Source organism: Sceloporus occidentalis, unplaced genomic scaffold (genome assembly GCF_023333645.1).
Source record: "Sceloporus occidentalis isolate IW3139 unplaced genomic scaffold, rSceOcc1.0.p SCAF_1, whole genome shotgun sequence".
NCBI lineage: Eukaryota > Metazoa > Chordata > Lepidosauria > Squamata > Phrynosomatidae > Sceloporus > Sceloporus occidentalis.
In genome coordinates, this window is record NW_028316981.1 from 110,130,976 (window position 1) to 110,147,010 (window position 16,035).

At 38.0% G+C, this 16,035-nt stretch overlaps 1 protein-coding gene across 7 annotated transcripts in view; it reads right to left on the bottom strand.

The window, feature by feature from the left end:
* The window catches only part of TENM2 (teneurin transmembrane protein 2), a 1,152,237-nt gene that overhangs the window by 190,563 nt on the left and 945,639 nt on the right, over positions 1–16,035 (bottom strand). For all 7 annotated transcript variants that reach the window (XM_089531991.1, XM_089531984.1, XM_089531975.1 and 4 more), the window contains 2 exons: positions 15,798–15,920; positions 2,723–2,928 (listed from right to left, as the gene is read on the bottom strand). In XM_089531991.1, the coding sequence (XP_089388117.1) occupies positions 2,723–2,928; positions 15,798–15,920 (329 nt within the window). The remainder of the gene's footprint in view (positions 1–2,722; positions 2,929–15,797; positions 15,921–16,035) is intronic.

The following is a 16,035-nucleotide window of genomic DNA, read 5'->3' on the forward strand; positions in this document are numbered from 1 at the left end:
ATTGCTTATCTTGTGCTGTAAGAAAGATTTTTTAAAATCAAAACTAATAATTAAGTATATGACGTCCCACTATTTCCTGCAAATTGGTCTAAAATGCACAGAAACATGGCAATTTTTAAATTCAGCATTATTACTGCTGTTTAGAAATTCAGCCGCTTCTGTTGAATAGTACTGCAGTTACTGATCATGTGTAAACTGTCTTGAGGGTTGTGCATATAACTAACCACCAACCAGTCACTTGATACCTCAAAAGTCATCCAAAGACAGTTTGCTGTAATATGTAGATCTGTGTGATTTCAGAATGACAGAGTGGAAGTCACACATAATAATAATAATAATAATAATAATAATAATAATAATAAATTGCCTTAGCTTATATGGGTAGAACTAATGATCTCATTGTAATTTACAATGAGAGACTCCTGTGTTAAAATTTCAAAAAGCTGATGAAGAAAATGAACACTTTTGCTCATTTTTAAAAACCAGCTGTCTTACTTTTAATGAAAATAAGAGCGTGTTAATATGTGTGGGGTAGAGTGAGATTCCCCTCTCCCAGATAAAATGCCAAACAGGAAAAGAGGACAAGAAGAAATGAACAACTGAACAGCACTACTTTTGCATATTTTTCCCATCTAGTCATTTGGAATATTTTGTTGATGAAGATCTAGGTAGACTATACAAACACCTTAAAATTAATATGCAAAGGGATCTTGCAGCACCTTTGAGACTAACTGAAAGAAAGAAGCTGTTCTCATGAAATTTGTAGACTACTTTTTCAGAAGTGCATGTATCTGAGAAAATGCACTCAGGTCTACAAAAACTCATGTTACCAGCTTTTTTGTTTCCCTTAATCTCAAGATCCCTTTGCACACTGTTTTTCCAGACTAGCTTGTTTTCTGCTGCTCCAGAGACTAGGACCAAGAATAATGGATGCAAGCTACAGGAAAAGAGATTCCACCTCAACATTAGGAGGAACGTCCTGACAGTAAGGGCTGTTCGACAGTGGAACACACTCCCTCAGAGTGTAGTGGAGTCTCCTTCCTTGGAGGTCTTTAAGCAGAGGCTGGATGACCATCTGTCGGGGATGCTTTGATTTAAATTTCCTGCATGGCAGGGGGTTGGACTGGATGGCCCTTGTGGTCTCTTCCAACTCCATGATTCTATGACTAGCAAAGCTATGTCTTTGAATTCTACCATCTTGCAATTAGCTTATTCTCAGTAAATTAGCTATTAGTTCAATGAATGAAGAAGGAAACTTTTGCTGATTAATGCTAGATAGCTCATTGCACGTTTGTTAGCAGTTAATGTACTACCACACATTAACTATCCAACTATCTAAAATAGTTCTGTTTTCTTTTACTTTTAGTTCACATGCCATGCAAATCAGCACTCTTGGAGCTTTGTTGTTCTTCTGAACATTATTCCCTATCCACAGAGTTATACAACATTTTTTTCCTAAACAGCATGAAGCTCCATTAGTTTGCCTGACTAAACTAGACATCTGAAATATTTGCTAAACAGAAATACAGAGAAACCTCAATCTCACTGGGTTTCTCAGACAGGAACTGTATCTTCATAGTCTCAGGTTAATCGTGTACCTAATTTTCTGATTATTGACTTACTCCCACAAAGGATTCTACTTCCTTTGGCATATCAGCACTCATCAGTGATAAACTGTCAAGTGCAGTTTTATGCTCTTTTCACAGATCAAATTTTGAAACTGCAGGAACAAGGAGTTTTCAATTTCAGTGTTAGGGCATCACCCAATGTCAATTTTAGATCATTTCTATTAATCTACTGAGATGTAAAGAAAAGCTTTTACTGCTGCTTTCTTTCTGGTATAAAACAGGCTGACTGTTTATTTCTAGCATCACATTAAGCAATCGATGGATGCTGCCCAGTCAAGTTACCCTATTGTCAAGGTTTATAGCTGTGCAAAAAGTTAGTGCATAATTTCTGGTTATTGAAATAGGTGAATATTGTTAACTCAAGCCAGGATAAAAGAAGGATTGAAGCTTTTGTTTGGGAAAGTGCTGGGACTGTGAACTCCAGCTGGGCAAAGCCACACTCATGAGGAAGCTTAAGCAAAGATTTGTGGATTTAAAAACTTATTTGAGACAACATATAAAATAAAATCCTGGGATAGAATGTGCCTTATGGATTTCCCATGTTTCAGCTATGCTAAGAGGATGGGAATTCAATTTCTGCCTGGTAATTTTGACTTCAAACTATGTGCATACCCCTCCCACCTCTACACAAATGAACTGTACAATAGAGCTGTAGCTATCAGAATTTTACTGAGGATGAACATCCAACTAAGTAAACTAGGACACAGATAATATCCTCTGTCTTCTGTCAAGGCCTACTTGGGTAATAGAGAAGTGTTAGGAGAAGTGCATTATACTTGCTGAAAAAAGTAGCCCCAATTCTCTTCTTAATCCTCCCCTTTCCAGTACAGATTAATAAAACATGTGGTGTGATGGTACAGTTCTGAAAGTTTCCTCATACCTATTAGTTGCAACCACTAGAAAGAAACACAGAAATTTATTCAACAAACATTCCAGAATCTCAGATAAGATGTACTGTATTAGATTGATTTAGTTATATACCATCTTTCCCCGCTAAACCTGTGGCCTAATAATCTTTTCCACATCTCCATCCAATAATCATAAACAGATTAATAATACATTTCCCCTACCATGAAGCAGCTTAATTACCATACCTGGACATGTGATGGTGGGAGTCCTCTTCTTATATAAACAGCAAAAAGTGCATCCTTTCCTAAGGAGATATTGAATTTCAGGAACTGTGGCTGTGTGATATGGATTTGTGATCGCCAGAATATTCCTTGTGGCACTTCCTGAGTGACCCTCCGTCCGACCTCTGCCTCTCCGCTATCTATGCTGTTGTTTCTAGTGCCCCAAGGTCCTGGAAGACAAGCACCAATAAAAGAAATGAGAACATACCCTCCAACATTTCACAGATGAAAACCAAAACACATGTGGCCAAGCAACATCAGAGTGTGCTCAAGATGGCAAAGATTACTAATGAAGAAGAAAATTTAAGGTAAGAGAGGCTGCAACAGTGTGCTTTTGTCTGAGCCTACTAGGAAGGGCAAGACACTACCCCTCCTCTCCTGTTCCCATTGCTGAATTAAATGAATGCAAAATGCTTTCCCACTTTGAACTCAAGTTTGCATAAATGAAGTAAGCTGACAACAAAATGAGAGGAGGAAAGAAAAAATGGGACGTTTGAAAAACAGCTGGATAGTGGGATGGCAGAGGATTAATTGGGACTGTCCCTGCTAGAACAGGACAGTCGGAGGGTATGTGAGCATCAGAGACAAGTATGTGTGTGTTTGTGTATCAATATATATCAGGATTGTTTCTGCCATATCAGGACAATTGGAGAGTATGTCAGAGTCTGAGGCAAGCATGTGTAGTCTCATCTAAGATGACACTATATGGGAAATGTACAATAGATGTCAAATCAAAACTTAACCAACAAGATTAAATTTGCCCACTAACTCCCCTAGTTTTCAGTTTTCTTTTGTTTCTTTTTTATAGCCATTTTACAATTATACAGTTTACAATATAGTTATATCAGTTTAAGCATAAGAATCTGCTTCACAGAAAACTATAAACTCATTCTAAAATCTTGCATACAGCATCCTCTCCCATTTTTTAATTCCATGATTGCTCTTTACTGATCAAATATAATAAGAGGAGAGAGGCAGCTAAGCACATCAAAAGGTTCTTGCTTTCTGTTCAACATCCTAATATGAACAGGATATAAAAAATAAATCCACAAGAGAGAGTAGAGGAGTAATTTGTGTGTAAATTCACGGGTTGAAGACTTTTATTCATCATGTGTCAAATACCAAGCAAGTCTATAAACAATCAAAACATAAGAAGATATGAATAAATAAAGATTAAAGAAAATACAGTAAAATAATTTTACCATTTGTAGTTATAGGACTAGCATGAAACTAAATGTATTGTTCCTTGGAACTTAATCAGCTGGAAAACACCACATCTTTCACCAGTACAGATGAAATCCTCTTACTGAATGTGGTAATATTCATGTTCTCTCTGGACAAGCAATTTTGGACTACATAGGGGAAACTGTTGTGAAACTCTGGGTGAAAAATGGTACAGAAATATTTTAAGATAAAACAATGGGGATGTCATCTTTAACCCATTCTTTTGGCAATACGACAGTCAAAGGTTACCCCCTCCCCCCGGCTTCACTACTGAGAAGACTCTGAAGTACAGTTCCTGCTCATTAACATGAGTGTTAGTATAATCCCAAGAACATAAGGATTGTCATGCTGGATCATTCCATTTCATGCCATTTTGATTGGACCAGCTTATATGAACCTCATACACTTAGCAGAAGAAGATGAGAACAACATACTGGTACACATTTTGGTGGTTGGTTGTTGGGTTTTTTGTATTTGCTTTGGGGTAATAATGGTTAATAAAATTATTTTTGTTTAATTATTCAAATGTGTGTTCACATTTGAGCCATATCTTATATCAATGAACATGCTACATTAATTACAGACTGGACAAAGAAATGATTTGATTATTTCAAACATTTTGTTGATCTATTTAATAGGTGATCTTTGATTGTAGTGTTTTGTTAAAGTTACTAACATTGGTAATACAACGCATAAAAATGGAGATGTGGGAGTATTTTGTGCTTTTCCTTTGACGGTGAGGACTTTAGTTGTAATATCTGGGGTTAACCCACATGAGGGGGAACACCATAAATGATTATTAACCAGGACTGGCCAATTCAATCATATTATACTTATGTTTTGTCACCTGCACTGTCCCCCAGCCAAATTCTGAGTTCATAATATAGAGTGAGTTTCAACATTAATAGTTCTAAATAGTTATGGATTTTTGTTGTTATGGATTTTGAGGAAAGAACTGCCCCTCCTTCAACCATTGCTGCTGGAGGGGGCAGTGCCTTTTGGGCTCTGGCATGGCTGCAACCATGCCAAAGGTCTGACAGAAACGACTGCCCCCCCAGTAGCCACCGTCACTGCAAGGGGCAGTGCTAGGCCCCCGGAGGTGCCTTTTGCCTGCAACCATGCCAAAGCTCCAATAGAAGGGACTGATGTGGCTGCTGAACAAGCAAGAAAGGGATGTGATGCCCTTTCCTGCTCACCCAACACCCAAGCTACATGTAACACCCCTCCGGGTGACACCCCCCTGGGATGGCACTCAGTGTGGTTCACAGATCCAAACCCTCTTGGTGATGCCACTACATGGGGGCATGGCAGAGGCACTCCTCCAACATTTTCTCGGGGCCAATGATGCTCCCCAGCCCCTAGTACTTGCCCACCTCTGTTCTACAGCAAGCTGCTGTTCCCAGAACCACTGGCATTTGCATCATATGAAAACATACATTTGGGGTACATTTGCACCTCCGGGAATGAATCAATTTGCCAAAATCTGTCATTTTTGTAGGGGCCAACTATTATCTTTGACACCCAATACTTTCAGCAAGGACACGCCGATGTGGCAGGGAAGTGTGAGTAATCCGCATAAGTACCAAAACATATCCTCTGCATCCATTGTCTTTCAATGTAATTACTATCGCGGCTAGTTTTCAATTTTCAATTCCAAATTGCCTGTGCTCTTGCGGCTTACACTTGCATGTAATGAAAAGTCATTTAAACATATTCTATTGCCAATGTCTTTACATGACAAGAGAATGCTTTGACTGAGCATTGTTAATCTTTGAATAATAGAGATGCTTAAAAAAAAATAAGCTGTGATTTTTTTTTTATTTAAAGAATCTAGGTTAAGAGGTCTTCTCCACTATCAGAGCACAAAGGGAAAGGGAAAGGAGAATGTAAGAGCACATCAGTTACAAATAGAGTAAATGGGATTCAAGTAATATCAAGCAACATGACTATGTGACTACAACTGAGTGACTCATCCTCCTTATGAAGCTTCAAATAAAAATACAAAATAGAATAATGGTTCTTCTTATTTTCAATTCATCCAGTGATCAACAAGTGCCTTTCAGACACTGAAGAATCAGGCAACACAACCAGGTACTGGCATCCTCATAGTTCAAAGAGAAATACTAAGTATCAAGAGCATGATAAGGACAATGTACTTGAAAACTGTCAGACAACTCTGTGGCTCTGATGGGAAGCAAGCCCAGAATCCTAGCAGAAATAAAAGGCCTCTCATTTCCCAATTACACAGTGCTTTTGTTTGCAGTTAAGGCTGCAACATTTCAACAATTAATTGTTTGAGTTAATCAGTTATAGATGCAACTGAATTACGTCACATTGAACTTAGCAGGACCCATGCCATGGCATGAAACCCTTGAACCTATTTAAAAAGTGCCTCAATTAGCTAGGATGTAGATGCTAAAAAAGTTTAGGAAAAATACATTTTTAAAACATCAAATGGTAAGGATTCTCTGCTCTCCCCACTCCCCAGGAAAGACTTTCTCTTGTAAGGTGATGCCTCCAAGATGTACAAGCATAGTCTAAAAACAAAGAAAGTATGCTCTTCTATAACACATAGATTTAATCATACAATTGTACAATGCGTTTGGTGGTCCCATTGTAGACTTTCCACAGCTGCATGGTATGGTCTCAGCTGCACGGTCTCACAACCGCAGGGGTTTACCGCATACCATGCAGCTGTGGACAAGTCTACATTGAGACACAAAACACAGTGTACAAACACAAATCAAGGAACATGAGAGACACTGCAGACTGAGTCAGCCGGAAAAATCAGCAGTAGCAGAACATGTTATAAACCATCCTGGGCATAAAATACTGTTTGATAACACTGAAATTCTGGACCATGCCAACAACTATCGGGTCAGAATGCACAGGAAAGCCATTGAAATCCATAAACATCTGGATAATTTCACCTGGAAAAAAGAAACCCTTAAATTGAACAAAGTTTGGTTACCACTCCTGAAAAACAGCAAAATGAGTACTCAGCAAATGCAAATGAGAAACCACCCAGGGCCAGGGTCTTTCCCAGCAGATAATGATCACCAATTAGCAGACACTAATCCTCTTTGCATATCCTACCACCCTGAGGCCCTTCCATCAACAACAGAACAATACACAGATTAACATGACCCTACCCAGGGTCACACAATGTGTATGTATGAGAGAGTGTGTGTGTATATTCAGCTCTCTTCTATGCCAACATTCTCTGAAGATGCTAGCCACAGATGCTGGAGAAACGTCAGGAATAAACTCCTCTAAAACATGGCCACATAGTCCGAAAACCCAACAAAAAACTCATCCTTTATTTGCTTGATTTGAGGAATATATGGGTTTTCCCTCCATTGTATGTCATTCATTAATATTATTTATTAGCTGATATGTTTCAGTAATAGATTTTTTCCTTCTAAGTGAGGTATCTTGAAACATTACAAATGCCATGACAAACACAATGGCTGTGCAGCCTATTGAAAAGTACAGTGACAGTGAAAATAATCTGTCTGAATCAACTATATTGATATGTTATGTGAAGGCACCCTGTTACACTACAAGCTTTCTATATATTGTGGGCCCTTGGTATCCACTGAGGTTTGGTTCCAGGACCCTCCATGGATACCAAAACCTGTGGATGCTCATATCCCATTATATAAAATGAGATAGTTAAATGGTGTTCCTTATTAAAAATGGCAAATTTAAGGTTTGATTTTTGGATTTATTTTTATTTTTTAATATTTTCAAGCCATGGATGATAAAATCCATGGATACAGAGGACCAACTATATTTCTGTGGTAATCAGTATTTCAAGAATGAAGTACCTTTATTATTCCATTTCTTCATCAAAATACATATAGCGTAAGCCAGAACTACATTCCAATTACCAAAATGCTAAGTTCGGGGGGGGGGGGGGGGAGGAGGGAGATAAAAAAAAACCCTTTGCATTGGGCCATCATCTTGCTACAATAACAAGTGGTTATTGGAGAGACTATTACATAAGAATCTCTAGATTTCATGCATGTTGTTAGCACTCTCTAATGCAATGGATAGGCTATTTATTAATACCTGTGAATAAGTACTTCAGTCTTAATAGTTCATATCAGGCAGTTATAAGAGTTAATTTTTAAATCTTCTCTTTCTCACAGTGAAGGTAAACTGATCGGTTTTACGCTATAAAAAGGGTGATGAGAAGTAATTAGACATACTGAAGATCTGGGAACAAAATTCTAATGTTGCAATTAATTAAACAGGAAATATGTATTCAGATGATAGGACTTTCTCCTTGCTTCCACACCCAAGCATTAGTGGCAAATCATTTTTGAAAATGCCACCATAGGTCATTTAAAACTCAAAAATTGTAATCATAATTACAAAAACATTGAAAAATAAGTTCTTGAAATGAAACCCTTACTGGAATACTTGTAAAACTTATCAAAAGTTAAAAAAGCAAGCCTGCATAAATCTGCTCCAGAGATTATTCTGCATCACATATTTTTATCTATGGAAAATAAAGTGAATACTCAATATTTCCAAAGACATTACACTTCCTTCCCATTAATTCTGTAAGCAGTGCAGCTAGCTCAGGGATCATTTGAACTCTTGGAAGGGCTCTGCAGACTTGTATTTCATTGTCTATTAACACAGTTCATGCTATACATGATACAGTTTTGAGCTGTCAATAAATTCTGCTAATAGCACTTACTTAAAGTTCTGCTGAATCTACATTCTTTTGTGGAGGAACTATGAAACTGTAACTACTAGTTCAATAACTAATACTAAAAAGTAAAATAAGTCTTTTAAGGGGTTACAAATTAAGGTACTTGCTCCAACAGAGCACCATCATTCCTTTTTTGTTCTAACTCAAAAGACTTTAGCACTTTTCAGATTTTTCAAAGGGCTGGAAAAAAAAGAGCCAGCAGGGTATAGTGGTTTGAGTGCTGGGCTAGGAGGCCAGGGTTTGAATCCCCACTTGGAAACCTACTGGATCTGTAGCCATGTTGTTAACTGCAGAAAGTACACAACTCCTTTGTTACAACAGCTCCACTGGCTGCCATTCTATTTTTGAGCACAATGCTATGTGCTAGTTATGACTTCTCAAGCCCTGATCCAGGCTGTGTAAAAGACTGCTTCCTTCACAAGAACCTGTTCAAGCTCTGGAATTTTTCAGGGACATATTTCTCTTTATCCTGCTATTCTCATGGCACATTTGGCCAGATTGCAGAAGAAGGCCTTCTTGATGGCTGCTCTCCCTCCCCAGGAAGATTAGACTTTCTATTCTTTTCTCAGTGGCTGAGGATTTTCTTTCTTCCAGTAGGCTTTTGAGAATTAATCATTTATAATGTGCTATACTACTTATATCCTTTACTTTAACTGGCCATGCCTTAAATTGTTTTAATTCTACAGATTAAATGGCTTTTACATAACCTTTCGTATGTTTTTATCTAGATGTGCTTTTTAAACGTATATTTCTTTTTAATCCCATAAACTGTCTTGAATTTCAGCTTTGGGAGAAAGATAGGGGTAAAAATAAAGCAACACAATTTACATTCAGCCTTCCCTATTCACAAATTTACTTTTCCGTGGATTCAACCATCCATGGCTTGAAAATATTCAAAAAATATATAAATTCTAAAAGCAAATTTTGATTTTGCCATTTTATATAAAGTGCACCATTTTACTATGCCACTGTCTTTAATGGGACTTGAGCATCCACAGATTTTGGAATCTATAGGAGGGTGTATGTGTCTGGGAACCAAACCCCAGTGGATATCAAGGGCCCACTGTAATATAATTATGTTAAAAACTCAAAAGAACTTTTGTCCAGTCCAAAGTTCTGGGGAACATGAGCAGGAACTACATGTCTTCCACTGTGTCCAACCAGACTCTGGTAAGTGTCACTATGGCGTGTTACAGACCGCTGAGAAGCAGCGGTCTGACTCTGCCTCCGCTTGCAGAGTCCGGGAACCGCAGCCTTTAAACGGTACGGCTCCCGGACGCTGCAGAGAAGGAGCGTGGAAATCGTGCTCCTTCTCAGGCCCTGGAAGAGGCGCTGCGAGTGCCAAAGGGTGCACTCGTGGCATCACTTCTGGTGCACCATGTGTGGACGCAGAGCGTCCGCTACGTCAAAATGGCGGTGCCCTTATGAACAGGGCGCCGCTATTTTGTACGGACTGAGTCCGTGATAGGGTAAGGGGCGTCTAGAAGAGATATATGGGCAGGTCCATTCCAGTCTCATTTTTAATAGGTCATTCAAAAATATTTGAACAACTAGAACCGAGTGTTCTAGTAATATACTGCATTGACATTATCATTTATCACTATATTTAATATTCTGTTTTCTGTCATTTTCACAATACTGGGATTCAAGGTAGTTTATAAGAATGAAAACAATTACAGATTAACATACATTTAAAAAACTCAATAAAAGTATAAAAGCTATTATTAAAAAATAATTAAACAATCTGTACAACCATTCAAATCCATTAGAAGGCAGAAGATAACCACAACTCCTTGGCTGATGCTGCACCTCATCTCTATCCTAACGGAAGCATTGGGAACTCAGCCTATTTATTAAAGTTCTGACAACTGCTTCAATTCGTTATCATCAAAAAGAAGACAAATCTGACATATCTCAGAGAGTTTATGAGAGGAAGATGAAGGATGTTCAAATCCTTTGCCGATCAAAAATATATAACAATAAATAATATGGATTAATTGTGTGTCCCAGCAATAACAGTGCTGTCATTCATGACATTAGGATATTTTAAATCATACACTGAGTGAATGGACATCTCAGGTGCTCAGAAAGCAAAGCTTTACCAATGTTCAACCCTGCATGAATTCACATTACCATTTTTTGTTCTTGTTTGCATCTTGTCATGTTCCTAAGGTATACTTTTCTCAGTATAGTACTTAATAAGGTTAACCATCCCACAAATCTTTGTGTATATTGATTAAATTACTAAATTTGTTTGCAAATGGCAGAATTTATTGGAAGAGGGGGAGCTGGTTTATACCAGGTATGGTGATATGGCATTTGAAATTTTGTGAGTTTCTGTTTTACTTCTGTGACATTCTGCATGTTAAATTGGTTGTTAAGTTATTTTTTTCAATAAATTCTGCCATTTTCAACCAACAGGTACGCATACCACATCATACTTCTAATAATATGCACAATATCCTGAGTATTTTTTTAGAAATAAAGTAGCATCAAAAATTAGAAGTATCAAATATCTTGGTATCAAAAATTTTAGATGGGAAAGTATTCACTTGGTTGTTCTATCACTTCTCTGACATGGTGTGTTGCAAGATGTCATTCAAGAGGCACTTACAAATATAACGGCACATTATAGCCTCTAAATAACAGTCATAAAACATAGTTAATTTCACCCCTAACATACCCATCTGCATTGTCTAAAAAGGTCCCTTCTTCCTCTGTGGTGTTTACCCTCCTCAAGTAAATATAGATAGTTTAGTAATAGTAACAGTAATAAAATTTATTCGGTCTTTGACCAGTATAAAAACAAAATCACACAAACAGCGTATCAGTATAACAGTAACAGGTTAAAATATAAACTGATAGTAGACTATACATATACAATATCCAAACAGATCTTTCTACACGGTAATAAAATGACCATTTGTCAGTTGAGGGCGCAGTTTACAAACAATGTAACAAAATTTAGCCACCTTATGGGATATTGTAAAATCATTGTTATCCAATAGGATGCGTAAATAGGAGTCAGTTTTACCTGGGAATTTACTCAGTAGTGGGCTAATCAGTTGGTGACGAATGTCTCTATAGAACTGTTTAATGCCAAGGTTCACCCTCAACTTCTATACGGAGCCCAACTGGGACCATATAGTAACATCAATGTATTTATTATTATTATTATTATTATTATTATTATTAACCTTTATTTATAATTGAACGTGTGCAAACTAAGTTCCTTAGGAGAATCTTTCAGGTCGCCCATTGTGTTCCGAACGCTGTTCTTAGAAGGGAGGTTGGGACTATTAAAATAGACTCTAGTCTGTGGATCAGTATACTTACCTATTGGCAAAAATTGCATAAAACTTCTGGAGGTCTGACAAATTTAATTTTTCTGGATTCTTTTAAATCCTCTTGGGAAATTTCTCTTCTCAAGAAATTAAATGAGCTAGGTCTCAACAAAAATGAAATTCTAAAGCTAGACGCCGATAGAGCTAAATCTATTATTAAACAAAAAATCTTAGAAGTAGAAAGATACATGGACTTCGCTTCCCTCCCACAATATGCCATGTTCAGTGTTCAAGCTTTGGTCCCCTCCCCAGCTCCATATTTGTTCCATGTTACCCTCCCGAAGTTTAGAAGGGCTTTAACTCTGGCACGTTTCAATGTGTTGCCCATGGCCATGTTGGAAGGTAGATTTAAAAAAACACCTTTTGAACTTCGTTTTTGCCCATGTGGCTCGGGCGCTGTTGAAACCAATGAGCATGTTCTCCTTTATTGTCAATTCTATAGAGACATTCATCACCAACTGATTAGCCCACTACTGAGTAAATTCCCAGGCAAAACTGACTCCTTCTATTTACGCCGCCTATTGGATAACAATGATTCTACAGTATCCCATAAGGTGGCTAAATTTTGTTATATTGTTTGTAAACTGCGCCCTCAACTGACAAATGGTCATTTTATTACTGTGTAGAAAGATCTGTTTGGATATTGTATATGTATAGTCTACAATCAGTTTATATTTTAACCTATAGATAGATTTTTGGGGGGGTTTCGGGCTATGTGGCCATGTTCTAGAAGATTTTCTTCCTGACGTTTCGCCAACATCTGTGGCTGGCATCTTGAAGATGCCAGCCACAGATGATGGTGAAACGTCAGGAAGAAAATCTTCTAGAACATGGCCACATGGCCCGAAAAACCCACAAAAAACCATGGATGCCGGCCATGAAAGCGTTCGACTTCACATTAAATATAGATAATTTTTCAGACGTACAACACATAATTAGTCCAAACATTTAGTTTGGAATCCACATCTTAAATTTGTGCCATGTCTTAATATGACCAGGGGCATCATTAGGGGGGTGCAGGAGGTGTGGGTTGCACCAGATGACATCCTAACAGGGGTGACACCACTGCTCTTCAAATATCCTTAGTGCTATGGGATGAGGTCAATGGGGGGGGGGGGTAACATCATGAGTTACTGCACTGCACCGGGTAACGCCAACTTAGTGATGCCACTGTACATGGTCATGATGTTGTTTTGATGTGTCTTCTGTAATACTGCACCCAACAACTGAAAACCATGTAGATTTATTACTGTGTATGTCCTTCCCTATATTTTTCTATAGCATTTTTTTTCTTCTAGCCAGTGATTGTACTGGGAAACACAAGCTCAACGTTCTGCAAATTATGCTCCTCTTTTGGTCTTGCTCTGGATAAAAATAAAAAACATTTCAATTACAAGAGGAAAATCTGGCTGCTCCTCAATACCAACATGTGTGCCTCCTCATGCCTGAAACTATGCTTCTTTATGCCTCATGCATGCTTATTCAGACACAAACCAATTGTGCTCAGTGCTGTTTACTCCCAGGATTGCATCTTAAGTGTGTTCTTTTTCATTTCTATACACCATATATTGCCACAAGGTAGTATAATTTAGGTATATCTCACTGTTCATATTGCAAGGGTTAACATGAGCCTCTATTATTTTGGAAGGCCATTGATATTATTGTTTAAACTACTTGCTGGTTTTACCCTGAGCACTGTCAATTACAAAAGGTCATTCTGCCCAGCCAAGGGAAGCAAGACCTGAAACAGCTGCTGTGTGAAAAGCTTGACAGAAGCCTTCTTAAAAACTGCTGGGCTGGCAATATTAAATTAAGTGAATGAAGAGGAATAGGCAGCAAAGCTTTCAAACTTATTCTGCCAAAGGCCTGTCATTTTTGAAGTTTATGTTAGTTCACAATTGCAGAACAGAGGTATACAAGTATTATAACCTTCAGAGGTTTTATAAGGAGTGGCACTTAGTAAGATATTTAAGTTATTTACCATTTTTGAGCTCTTAAATAATCATATTTCCTTCCCAGTTCACTCTTGGACTGGCAGTAGACATTTAATGTAGTAATCCTCTATGTTTCTTTTTAAACTGTATCTTCAGCATCTGACTAACAGACAGAAATCCAGCAGGCAAAGAGTCTGTCAGCCTTGATGTCTCTGAGGTCCACGTGCTGAATTTCTGTCTGTCAGGCAGTGGTAAAGGTATTAAGGCTCTACAGCAAACAAAAACAATAAGTCTGTATTAGAAAAAGGAGTAAATGGGAAAATTTTTTATTTATATTGTGAACCTGACTATTGACTCATTAAGACAGCCAATAGACCTGAGTTAATGTTAATGTTAATCTGTTAAAAAGCTATTAAATACTAACCAGCTAATGTTAAATACTAACCAGCTAATGTCTACATATCACGCCAGTGTAAAAAAGCAGGTATAGAGCCCACCTGAAGTTGGCAACCCTATGTTATGCTCCTGATGAACTACAGATGAAATCAATGAAACATGCAGATCTTCAGAAAGATAAAAACATGACAATTTCCAAATCTGAAAGTCCTCATAATAGGCATGCTATTAGTGAGGTAGGATAACATACATCCAACTTATGCTATTGTAAGGTTGTTGTCGTTTTTGTCATTGTAAAAACTGGAATTTTTAAATGGCCATATAATGACTTAAATTCTCCCCAACCTAACTTTTAAGTGGCAAAGTGCACTAACATGGCTGTTCCCATGTTGTTGGAGAGAGGGGGATCAGTGGAGACATATTCTGCTATTTTCTAGTAGCTGGAGGTGCTGCAAAGATGCCATCTTCAGAGTTTCTTCATACCACCAGGAGATATAGCTGCGGAGATGTAGCTATATGCCAGATAAATGTCTCCTGATGAGGAAATCCAGCCAAAATCATGAAATGTTCTGATAATTTGGTAGAACAGGTTTTACAGTTCTACCTTCCTTCTTGTATAATGTTTTTTTCCCATTGGATTTCCCAGTGAGATAAGAATGGAACCCATAATCCATCTATTCTCATAAAACACACCCTAGGTCAGTGGTGGCGAACCTATGGCACGCGTGCCAGAGGTGGCACTCGGAGCCCTCTCTGTGGGCACATGCACCATTGTCCCAACACAGAGTTCACTAGAATTTGTCACTAGAATGCCAGAGGGACGTGGCACTTTGCGATAAATAAATGGGTTTTGGATTGTAGTTTGGGCACTTGGTCTCTAAAAGGTTCACCATCACTGCCCTAGGTAGCTCTGCTGGTCATGTCAGGCTTCTGCTGTTAGCCTATGTGGGATGTGGAGTGAAAAATCAATGTTTACTGATACTCTGAATTTCTGGAAGATTTTTCTTTGCTTCAAGTTGATATTCTAGAATAAGGAATCTTTTTGACATACATTTGACACAGAATTTTTGACATAAATTGAACACGTAGAATCCTTAGGTAACTGAGGAAGTCAGCTCAAGTCTATGAAAGCTCATGATACCAACTTCTGTCTTTCAGTTAGTCTCAAAGATGCTGCAAGATCCCTTTGAAGCAGGATAGTGGTAGCTACACCATAAAATGTGCAAGCAATATTCACATCAAAGTACTGCTGCAGTAGAACAATGCAATACAACTTGCAGAAGACCATGAATGATGTGTTTTAGACATCCAAATAAAATACACTTATTTCAAAACTATGAACTGGAATATGTGAATGACTGGCTTTATATTTCAGTGATGCTGAAGAGCAAAAGACACAGCTGTACCATCCTCACCTTTACCTCCAGATGGCACCGTTGCTACATCATCAGAGCCTGGCAATCCAGTCCTTATCCCATTGTTAAAGGTGTGTCCATCTGCTGGTTGCAGCTGCCAGTTTAGCCCAAGCATGTGCATTGCTGCAAGACACATAAAGACAAGGGGAAATGAGCATGCAGTGTGTACATTACAAAAGTCATGAAGGAAAAGGCAACTGTTTTAGAACAGAATCAAAGAACACATAATAAATGGAAT